This window comes from Thamnophis sirtalis, unplaced genomic scaffold, assembly GCF_051295495.1.
Source record: "Thamnophis sirtalis isolate CommonGarterSnake01/CBP01778 unplaced genomic scaffold, rThaSir2_p1.2 scaffold_4, whole genome shotgun sequence".
NCBI lineage: Eukaryota > Metazoa > Chordata > Lepidosauria > Squamata > Natricidae > Thamnophis > Thamnophis sirtalis.
This window is the reverse complement of record NW_028261384.1, coordinates 27,294,076-27,306,169: the sequence shown is the minus strand read 5'-3', so window position 1 is coordinate 27,306,169 and position 12,094 is coordinate 27,294,076. Positions and strand designations below refer to the sequence as shown.

The 12,094-nt window shown below is 35.9% G+C and overlaps 1 protein-coding gene across 1 annotated transcript in view; it reads right to left on the bottom strand.

The window, feature by feature from the left end:
- LOC106543461 (macrophage mannose receptor 1-like) overlaps window positions 1–11,776 on the bottom strand; it is a gene marked incomplete at its 5' end in the record, with an annotated part of 48,943 nt that extends 37,167 nt beyond the window's left edge. The window contains 7 exons of the mRNA XM_087712665.1: window positions 1,359–1,516; window positions 1,860–2,042; window positions 4,760–4,903; window positions 6,062–6,175; window positions 7,886–8,050; window positions 10,598–10,771; window positions 11,338–11,776. Coding sequence (XP_087568791.1) covers window positions 1,359–1,516; window positions 1,860–2,042; window positions 4,760–4,903; window positions 6,062–6,175; window positions 7,886–8,050; window positions 10,598–10,771; window positions 11,338–11,776 — 1,377 coding nt within the window. The remainder of the gene's footprint in view (window positions 1–1,358; window positions 1,517–1,859; window positions 2,043–4,759; window positions 4,904–6,061; window positions 6,176–7,885; window positions 8,051–10,597; window positions 10,772–11,337) is intronic.
- Between the last annotated feature and the right edge of the window lie 318 nt (window positions 11,777–12,094).

The following is a 12,094-nucleotide window of genomic DNA, read 5'->3' as shown; positions in this document are numbered from 1 at the left end:
GCGACTAATCACAGTTACCCAACATAATTAATAACTTTATTACTAACATTCTGTCCTTTCCCCGAGTATTCAGTTATCTCCTTAATCACAAAAGCTCAGTCTTTCTATATAGAGTTAAATACCTTTATATATTCATTCCTTACTCTGATAAATAATAATGCCTTATCAAACAATATTGTTAAACAAAAATACAATCAACATGGTCAATAAAATTAGCTCATTACTTAATAGCAACCCAGCAGGGGTGGGTTTCAACCGGTTTGCGGTGGTCCCTGCGAACCGGTTGGTCGGTAACTTCCGGGAATGGCTAAGGGCGCGACTGCCCGCCCGCGGTCCTTACCCGGTTTTGACGAGTTCTGCACTTCTACGCATGCGCAGGACGCATACAGCGCCTGCGCGATCCTCCAGGAGCAGCTGGAGCATCGCACAGATGCTAGTATGCATGCGTGCACCACGCGCATGCACGAGGATGCCACCAGCCCCGTTCCAACCGAACCGGTTGGAACGGGGCGAGAAACCCACCCCTGCGAACCCAGCAAGCAAAAATTATCATGAAAAAAAGAACACATCAAAAATATTTAAAAGCAATATTCTGGAATAAGATCCAGAATATACACACCCATAATAATTTAAATCAGGTCTTAACCTAGAGCTGTCAGATAACTTAGAACAAAACAACTCTATTTAATCAAATAAAAAAACCTCCAACCATGTTTTGGAGGCTCTCAAAATGGGAACCATGATGGCGCAGTGGTTAGAAAGCACTATTGCAGACTATTTTGTTGATCACCAGCTGCCAGCAGTTTGGCAATTTGATTGTCACCAGCTCCAGGTTGACTCAGCCCCACATGGGTTGGTAAAAGGAGGACCCAGATTATTGGGGGCAATATGCTGATGCTGTAAACCACTTAGAGAGGGCTGTAAAAGCACTGTGAATTTTATTGCTATTGCTATTATCAAAAGTACTGATTCTTAAAATGTGGTCATAGGGGTCCTGGAGCTATGAGATTAGAATTTATTCCAGCGCACATTGAAAAAACAGCAACACAATATTGAAATTCTGTCCAAACAATTGTGAGAAGAGTTAGCAGCAGCGAATATGTCAGTTTTAATTTTTCATATGTCAATTTAAATTTTTAATATGATAAATATAAATTATTCATAAAAACAAAAACTCTTTTGGGGTTGTCTATAATTTTAAAAGTAGAAGAAGGAAAAAAAGAAATGTTGATCTATGGAATAAATTGTTATGGAAAATAGGTTACATTAAACAAATGTTTAGACACAAATTTTATCCAATTGATAACTGAAGAGAGAGAAAAAATCTCCACCAGACAATTAAGGGTTCTTATTGTTACCTTCCCAGTCATGATGACACAGTCTTCCTGCACGTTGCTTATAAGTGTGGGTTCTCCTTTCTGCCATTTAATGAATCTCACTGTAGTACCATCACTCCACTCAAAATATGAAGAAGTCTTCTGGTCATTTAGTCCTATCCATAAATTATCTGTTGGTTCTAAAAAGATAAATCCATTTTATTCATTTCTTCTCAAATGTAATAAATAAAGTCCAGAGGTTGTATATAATCCTCCAGCCCATAGAACTCTCTGCTATGTTGGTCAGAATGTAATCTGGACATATACAGCAGGATGTGTGCCATGAATGTACGCAGCAGTTGTTGCATCATTTAAACCACATAAGCTGAGTAGATTTTTTACAAATGTTTTAAGGCCTAAAAAAATGCTTTTTGTGTGTGTGTGTTTTGGTGATGGCACATCAGCAGCTATTTCTTTTTTTCCCTGACATTCATGTCCCACAGAGTATACGAAACAGGAAATAAGGCTTCTAAATATACTCACCATAGCCAAGCTGAGAAAAAACAAAGCTGTATTCCTCAATATCATGTATACTTAGTAAATGTCCACCATCCTTTTGGCAGGAGACTGAAGCGTCCTTCCACGTTTTGCGATCTCTATTCAGACGGTAACAGTGTTTTGCATATCCAACCCAGTTATTTGGACATTTAATTGGCTTAAGATCATCTAAAAAAGACAGTAGTTATATGTAAACCATCAAGAATTGGGAGTGGAGGTAGGAAATATATCCTGATCTAGTATTATGATGTAATTGATTCAATAAACAGAATTTATTAGAAGCAAATTTGAAGCAATGCATCTTAAATATAAGGTATTTTGTCCATTGTTTTGAGGATATCATCCTGAAGAGTCATCAGGATTTATTGAATCAGATCTAATTTTCCAGTCTAATCTTTCGTGTATCAGGAGGTACTAAAGAAGCAACTTATTATGTCCTACATGATTGTTTAACTGTTCTTAAATTATTAATGCTTTTATAGTGTATATTAATTGGCATAACTATTTTTTACTAGATCATTGCTTTTCTTCAAAACTTTCATCTTATTTTATTGAAATTTACAGAGAACAAACTAAAAATAAATTTGGCAGCAGCATACATACATATATACATACATATATATCATATATATGTGTGTTTGTGTGTATCTATGTTTGTATATCTATATGTGTATGTATGTATGTATGTATGTATGTATGTATGTATGTATGCATGCAGGCAGGCAGGCAGGCGGTAGGTAGGTAGGTAGGTAGGTAGGTAGGTAGGTAGGTAGGTAGGTAGGTAGGTAGGTAGGTAGGTAGGTAGGTAGGTGGTAGGTAGGTAGGTAGGTAGGTAGGTAGGTAGGTAGGTAGGTAGGTAGGTAGGTAGGTCTTGGTGTATTGTAATCTTACATGGGAAAAGACCCGAATACGTCAAGACCTGCATACTTGGACTGGGGAAAATCTATGAAAACATACACATATATACATACATATATACATACATACATACATACATACATACATACATACATACCAGGGGTGGGTTTCGACCGGTTCGCACCGGTCCCTGCGATCCGGTTGGTCGCCGAACCCGGAAGTAAGTAACTTCTGGGAACGGCGAAGCCCCCCCCCCGTGCCCGCGCGCGCCCGCACACCCGCGCCCGCTCCTTACCCGGTTTTTTCGAATTTTGCGCTTTCCACGCATACGCAGAACGCCTGCGCGATCCTCCATGAGCAGCTGGAGCATCGCGCAGATGCTAGTACGCCTGCGCGCAGCGCATGCGCGCGCGAGGATGCCACATGCATGCGCAAGGACGCCGCATGTGTGCGTGAGGACGCCGTGTGCGTGCACGAGGACACCACGTGTGTGCGCGAGGACGCCACGTGCGTGCGCGAGGACGCCGCCAGCCTCGTTCCAACCGATCCGGTTGGAACGGGGCGAGAAACCCACCCCTGATACATACACTTTGAACTTTGAACTTTAATAAAATTTGTATGCCACCCACTCCCTTGGGACTCTGGGCAGCTCAGAACAAAGTAAAAACATTTAAAATATATAAAATACAATGTTAAAAATTAATACAACATTCATTCCATCAGGTGGGGCAGGAAATTAATCAACAGCCCCAGGCCTGCCGGAACAGCCAGGTCTTGGTCGCTTTACGGAAGGCCGGGAGAGTAGTGAGAGTGGTGTGTATTTATATGTATCTATATGTATCTATATGTATCCTATACATATATGATATACATATATGATATATATATATATATATATATATATATATATATATATATATATATATATATATATATATATATATATGTATGTATCTATATGTATCATATGTATCGTATGTATCGTATGTATCGTAAATATGTATGTATGTATGTATGTATGTATGTATGTGATATAGGATATATAGGATATATGTGTGTGTTGTTTGTGTGTGTGTGTGTGTGTGTATACACATACATACATGCATACACACATACACACATACACACACACACACACACTCAAGATAGTCCTTGAGTTCCTATCAGATTTTTTGTTATAAGTTATTATGATCATAAGTTGAGTTATAAGCATCCATATAATGGGACTTGATTTTACCACATCTTTTGTAGCATTCACTAAACAAGTCATTGTGTTAGTTAAGCAAATGTGTATTTTTAAGTGAGAATCCATTCTTTCAGGCACCCCTGCCCCCCAGCAAAAATCATGTTCTGTGATTGTGGGACATAGTATTGGTCCTAAAGGTAAACTGGTTGCCAAATCTTCCAAAGACAGTTACATAAACTGAGGAGAGGAGGTGAGGGATGGGATGAGATTTTATGATGGCTAGAGATGCTTTGCATCACCTGGTTCTGGATCTTAATTCTGAATGATTGTTACGCGACTTGTCATAAGACGAAGGCTGTCTGCAGTTTAGGATCTTTTCTATATATGCATAGCTTTAGTTCTGCAAATTTTCAGAATTAAACTTGTCTAAGAGGTATGCAACATTTCATATTAATATTTTCTGAAATTAAAATTATGCTAAATACATTTTTTTCCTATTTCCTCAGGATCTTGGATCATCAGAATAGTCATGAGAATTCAGTATCTCCCCATCCCGACCCCAGCTATAAGCATAAGTATGCACATAGGATTTTTAGGCTACCTTGCCTCCTGCCATTTAGTGGACCTTTTTGGTTTAAACAAAATTGGTTTTGCATAATGTGAATTTCTGCACATTCTCCAGCTCAGGTATCTATTATTTCACATTATTCTAAATAGGTGCTCTGGGATCAAAATCATCAATAGGAATTTTTTTTAAAAAAATGTTACTTGGGCATGAGTGCTGTGCATATCAGTGAAAAAATATTTATTCAGTTAACTTAATTTTCAGTTTGCAACCTACCTAAAGAAGGCGAAGATGCCTGTATTGAAGAGTTTATTCTTTTACAGATGTATCCATTCTTCAGTTCACACAGATTATTTTCCCATTTGCCATTCTGACCCTGTAACAATCCACAGGTTTTTCCTGTTTCTGAAGAGGGACTACCTGCAACAGAGAGTGAGCCAGATTTCCCTATCACTGCTTGATGTTCAAGATGGTAAGATAAACATTTTTTAAATCGTAAAACATCATAATGGTTTTCTGCCTTCTTCGTCAACTGTATCTCAAGATACAATTTTATCTGCTATAATAAATATATAGGAGCTTTCCTATATCTACTGTGGAAGTTTCCCTCTGTAGCTGTGTATCTATCATTTGGGTAAGGTATTGTATTTCTGTCCAATTAGACATTGTGTGATTTCATATTTAATTGACCAATGGTGGCTTGTGACAAATGCCATTTTTCTACTTGTTAAATGCTAACTATTAAAACAGTTCAGTGCTTTGAAAGGATGCATCATTTCAACAAAGCTTCAATGCAAGCTCTCAGAGCAACATAGTCAAACTGGTATTCTCCTTCGATGAACTGGACTGTAATGGCTGCCTACTTCCAATCAGTGACCTTTTGGGCCCAGCCAGATTAAGTCTGTATATGAGGCAGAACAATTTTTCAAGTCAAGGCTAAGCCTCCACCTCAACTGTCATGAGCGACAGGAATTATGTGGCACATCAGTGAGGAATGGAGCCATCTTGCACAGGCCTACAAACTCTACACAAGATGATTAGTTTACTTTAATGTCATTGCACTTCATACAATGAAATTAAGTGCCATCTTCAGTGTACATCATACATAAGAAAACCATAAAAATAAAATAAAAACACACATCCTTCACATTCTATACAATTCAACTAAAAACCCTTAACACTGTATTAGTATTACACTATATACTATACTATCATTACCACATTGAGCTAAACACAGGTACTGAGTTTCTTTTAAGAGTTTTCTGTCAGGATCAAAGGCATCTTTGGGGTGATGAAAAAAGTGAAGGTGACAATACTGTCAGAATCAATGTTTATATACTTCATATAAGAAACTAGAGCATTTCTAAATAAAGTGTCAATTAAATAAAAAATATAATAAATACATCTCATTACAAAAAAAGACTACAAAATATTTAAATGCTTCCCTGACCTACTTAAGAAGAGTAATTTTGGATAATACAACAAGAATTTCCAAATATTCTAATCTTATTATCCTTAAATGTTTACAATTTTCTTTATGAAATACCAATGGCCTTTTAGCTATAAACTTTTACTCACCTGGAGCCCAGTTTAAATATTTTAAAGGTTGGTCACTAATCCACTGCCATCCATTGTCAAAATCTGGATTATTAAGACCAATCCAGTAGTTGGCTTCTGAATTTTGTGTTAATCCTAGTTGAGAAAGAAAATCCACATATTGATCAACTCTGTAGCTCTGAGGCTGAAGACAAAATAGACAAAGTACAACTGAACCTGAAGTACAACTATCATTCCCTTAGTCTGAAGCTATAACCTTAATATATACATATACGTGTTTGTGTGTGTGTGTGTGTGTGTGTGTGTGTTATATATGTATGTAACAGCCACTACATAGGACAGACACGCAAAAGTACCATAAAATCAACTAGCAATCAGACACAATCGAAGCACAATGAAAATTTTACTGAATATGTTAACTAATCTGCATGAAAACCACCAAGCATCAAGGAATCTTCAATTTGAGCATGACCTACTTATATTCTCTTCTATTTGTACAACGAAAACTCCTTAACCTCACAATACATGGACAGACATAACCATGATTTTCACTGGGAAACCATGAGTAGCTTATTTATTTTTTATTTTATTTATTTATTTTATTTGTCAATCATTTACAAGATAATAAGCATAAGAATGAACATGAGTATGAATGAAATGGGTACGAATGAATGGGGACAGTAGGGCAGGGATGGTAGGCACGATGATGTGCTTATGCCTGCTCCTTACAGACTCTTAGGAATGGAATGAGGTCAATAGTAGACAGTTAAATTTAATCAAGTTAAATTTAAAAATGCTAGGGAACTTTTTGAATTTGGCACTCAGACACATAAGTATGATGTTTTCTCCCTGTTCTTTGGTGAGATTATTGTTTTATGCTTAATTATTTGGTGTTGATGTCTCCTTATGGAATGCGGTGGTTCAGTAGCTAAGATGCTGAGCTTGTTGATCAGAAAGGTCAGCAGTTCAAATCCCTAATGCCACATAACAGAGTGAGTTCCCGTTATTTTTCCCAGCTTCTGCCAACCTAGCAGTTTGAAAGCATGTAAAAATGCAAGTAGAAAAATAAGAATCACATTTGATGGGAAGATAATAGTGTTCCGTGTGCCTTTGGCATTTAGTCATGACGGCCACATGACCATGGAGATGTCTGCAGAGAGCGCTGGCTCTTCAGCTTTGAAGTCAGGAACGACTAGCACATATGTACGAGGGAAATCTTTATCTTTACCTTTAATGTCTCCTTATCTTAGTGTTAAGTGGTTGAAGAGGATGTGTTCTGATTTTTTTGTTTCCGTCTTAGCTTTTTAATTGTCACTTTTGAATGGTATGTAAATCTATATTGATATAGACACAAAGAGGTAGCACCATTTACACCCTATTCAAAAGTGAAAGGAGTTATTAACATCAAATAGTTAAGCAGAACACAATACTTTAACCAAAGAAGAGGGAGAAAACACCACACTGAGGATGTTGCCTAGTTAGGTAATGAAACATCTTCAAGCAAACAACCAAGTTTAGAGGGCACCAAGAACTCAACAATTCAACCTGAGCTACAAGTATTTTCTTCTATTGATATTTAAGTATTAATTTCAAATCAATCAGATAAATGTTCATCTTTGGAATTCAAATTCAGTGAAATACTTGAAATACTTGTTCCTTGAAAGTGGATAATTCAAACAAAGACTGTTTCAAAGCATCAAATATTTTTGAGAAGATAATTTCTCTGGAGGAAAAATGATGTTTCTTATATGAATCTTTTGAGATTGCTTACCACAGATGAAAACATTTTTTTAAAATCAGGAATGCCTTTAGAAGTCTTCTAAGAAATGCTTTGTTATGTGATACCTGTCAAATATGCTTGCTCATATAATTCGTTGATGCTCAATAATTCTGAATTTTGTTGCTGGCAGCTTTTTCTTGCTTCATCCCATGTTAGAGCTGAGCCAGAATTGATCTGGTAGAGATCTTCCGTCCAATGATTTTTGGTCCAGAAAAAGTTATCATTTTTATCTGTAAGCATTATGGAAAATAGAGTTATTAGTAACAAAGTCCAAGTAGCAAGTAGCAAAGTGTTTATATTTTCATTGCATAGTTTTAGTTATTGAACAAGTAATCTGCAGATTTTGAATGGTGCTTTTCTTCATCAAACCACAGTGAAGTAAATCAACTCCACACTTCTAAACAGCAACATTGCTATACAACTTTCCCGGATAACAGAGACTTTTGTCCATATGTTCTAGGAGTAAAGCCAAGCAGAGCTTTAGATATTCTCCTTCAAGACACCCTTGGATATCATGCACCTCATTTTTAAATGAGATGTTCATGGAGCAACAAAATGATCTCAATCATCCAGATCATGGTTGTTCCAAGGTACTTTTTCTAAAAGGCAATTGGACTTTGTTAGATTTTAATTTGAAAACATTTTCCTTCTCATTCAAGAAGCTTCTTTAGTTCAAGAAACTTCAGAATTGAATAAGCTTCTTGGATGAGAAGTGAAAGAAAATAAACCAAGAAAGTCCAGTTGCCTTTTGGAAAAAAGATAAGGGGACACGTTTAGACTATTGCAACATGCTTGTATGGGACTTTCTGTGTAAATGGGTGGTGGAGAGCTCTTAAAGCAATCAGATAAAATTCATATGTAAAAGGCAAGGAGTTGTCATGCTAGCTTCATCCCAGCAAAACCATGGTTGCCTGGCTTCTTCTGCCAGGCATGAGAATAACATTGCTAGTGGGGTCTATGAGGAAACATACAGATGCCTCCAAGCAATCAGGAATCCCATGAAAATATTAGTATCTCACTATTATACTTTGATACCAAATTATATACAGGAAGTCCTCGACTTACAACAGTTCCTTTGGTGACCATTCAAAGTTACAATGGCACTAAAAAAAGTGACTTATGACCATTTTCACACTTATGACCATTGCAGCATCCCCTATGGTCACATGATCAAAATTCAGATGATTGGTAAGTGGTTCATATTTATGATGTTGCAGTGTCCTGCAGTTGTGTGATCAGATTTTGTGACCTTCTGACAAGCAAATACAATGGGGAAAACAGATTCACTTAACGATTGTGTTACTAATTTAAGAACCGCAGTTATTCGCTTAACGAATGTGGCAAGAGAAGTCGTAAAATGGGGCAAAACTCGCTTTAACAAATTTTTCACTTAGCAACATAAATTTTGGTCTTAATTGTGGTTGTAAATTGAGGACCACCTGATCCAGAACCCAGATCCACTTAATAACCATGTTACTTACTTAACAATTGCAATAATTCACTTAACAGTGGCAAGAAGAATCATAAAATGGAAAAAAAACTCACTTAATACATATTTCATTTAGCAACATGATTATGGTTGTAAATCGAGGACTGTCTGCATATGTATTAAAATATTATAAGACTATATATAAAAAAATAAGATTCCCTGAAAAGAAGTTTGATCCTGATCACTGAAAACAGAACAAAAGTGCTTTGTGACTTATTTCTTTTGGGATTTTTTTCCTAAAATCTTAGCGTAGCCTACAATCCTCAGATTTCCTGGTGATCTCCTCCCACCCCACTACTGATGCTTTCTGGTCAATCAAGATCAGTGTTGCCCATTAATGCAGAAAAGGTACAATTGAAGTCAGTTTTATGTAATCTTTTGATATAGTACAGTGGTGGGTTGCTAATTTTGTTACTACTGGTTCAGGTGCACTCTCACACACATGACGCTTCTACTCATGCACAGAAGTATCCGGGGGGGGGGGGAGCATCCTGCTGCTGCTACTACCGGTTCAGCCGATCCAGGCCGAACCGGGAGCAACCCACCTCTGATATAGTCTTTAAAAAAAGAGGGTTCCACATTTTGTGAAAATATGAACTCACAGTATAAAACATTAATAAAATGCATAAGAGATAACTTTATGCCAAAATTATTCTGCTGACATTCTGATCCATTTTTCCTTCCTTCCTTCCTTCCTTCCTTCCTTCCTTCCTTCCTTCCTTCCTTCCTTCCTTTTGCAGGGCCTCAAGGTGGTACACAAAACACTCTCTTACCATTTCTTCCCACAATTGCAATCTAAACACCTTAACTATGAAAAAATAGTTACTTCTAATTATATTGCAAGGGTGATTTGAAAATTTTAATTAATTTTATTTTAAAATGTACTATATTAAGTTGTAATTAATAACCCATTACCAAGATGTTGTGACACCACCTATAGGGCACAGCTGCTTTAAAATTTTGCAGTAGTGAACATGACACAGTCTATTATAAAAGGCTTATTTTTAAACATAGATATAGATATTCTATAGCATGAAAGCCAGTTCAAACATTAGGCTAAAAAAGAGAGATTGTGAGTTCAAATCCTGTCTTAGCCATGTAAGCTAGTTGGTGATTTTTAGCCAGTTACTCTCTCTCAGTCCAACCCACCTCAATGAGTTGTTGTAGTAGGGAAAATAGGGGGAAGAAGGTATGTTTGTTGCCTTGAGTTGTTTGTAAAAATAATAAAGGTAAAAATAATAATAAATAAATACAAAATAAATAAATGTATCATCAAATAAGAGTTTACCGTTTATGGGGCAATATCCAGTTAAAGAGTCTTTGTCCACATCTGGAGTTGTTCCACACCAAAGTCGTTGGCGTTCATCATCATTAACTATGCATTCAGCATACCATTTATTCATATACTTAAAAGGAAACACACAAGGTGCTCCCAAGGAATTGCCTTCTATAGTGAATAGAGCTATTACAAAAATCAAAAATATGCAAGTTAGATTGAGAATATAATCTATCAATTTCAGAATTTATATCTTAGAATACAGTAATGATATATTCATTTAGTGACAATTCAAAGTTACAACAGCATTGAATAAAGTGACATGACTGGTTTTCACAATCATGAATGTTTCAGCATTCCGATGGTCACAGGAGCAAAATTTCAAATGCCCTTTGATCATCTTCAAACAAAGTCAATGGGAAAGCCAGATTTACTTAATAACCATGTTACTAACTTAACAACTACAATGATTCTATGGCAAGAAAGGTCATAAAGTAGAGCACAACTCATTTGACAACTGCTCTGATTAGCAAAAATTTTGGGCTGTACGTTAAAGACTATCTGAATATTCCATTTTTCTCAGATGATGTAAAAGACAACACTAATATGTAAAAGGACAACTAGGAAGTAATATAATTTGAAATTATACCTTTAGTATCATTTTTTTTTCAATTTTCAGGTAAAGAGATTCAAAGAGGAAGAGAATTTAGGTAAGCAAATTCAGGAAGAAGGATTAATGTTCAGATATTTACCTTCATATTTCTGGGAGCATAAGATTTTCTGTGTTCCGTAAATCTTCCAAACACTCTTTTTGGTGGAGTTTGCTGATACTATAACCTTATTCTCATGCCCATTAGCAGGATTTAAAAATAGTTCTTCTGTTGCAAGGACAAGCGTGTCATTTCTGCATCCCCATTTTTGTTCATCAAGGGTTTTGTTGCATGGTGACAGTGTAACTGGAACCATGTTTGTTTTGGAAGGTACACTCAGACATAACCTTACAGCCATATTCAATAACTGATAATCAGATGCCCATTTAAACTTTTGCTGGTCGCTATACTTGTTGCAGATCTCAAGGGAGAAGGAACGAGATTCTTGAAGTTTTAGGCAACGATTAAGATTTTCATTGTATATCAAAAAAGTTTCACTGTCTATAAAATGAAATAAACAATAATAATAAATATAGAGTAACAAGATTCATGCTGTGGAAATGATATATAATCATTTTCAGCCATAAAAATGTATAGTTTTATACTATACTGTGTTATTCTACTTTTATACTATGCTATTTATACTATTACTGTGTTTTCCATCTTCTATACATTTTAAATATTGAAACAATTATATTGTATCTCATCTATTTAAATTTAAACATTTTCTATTCTTAATTATTAAAATATACCAACCAGTAAGGAAAAAAAGTTTTTTTTAAAAAAGGTATAAAAAGTTAAAAAAACCTTTATAATGTTAATCTCTAAAAGATTATTTAGATACAATCAGTAATTATAG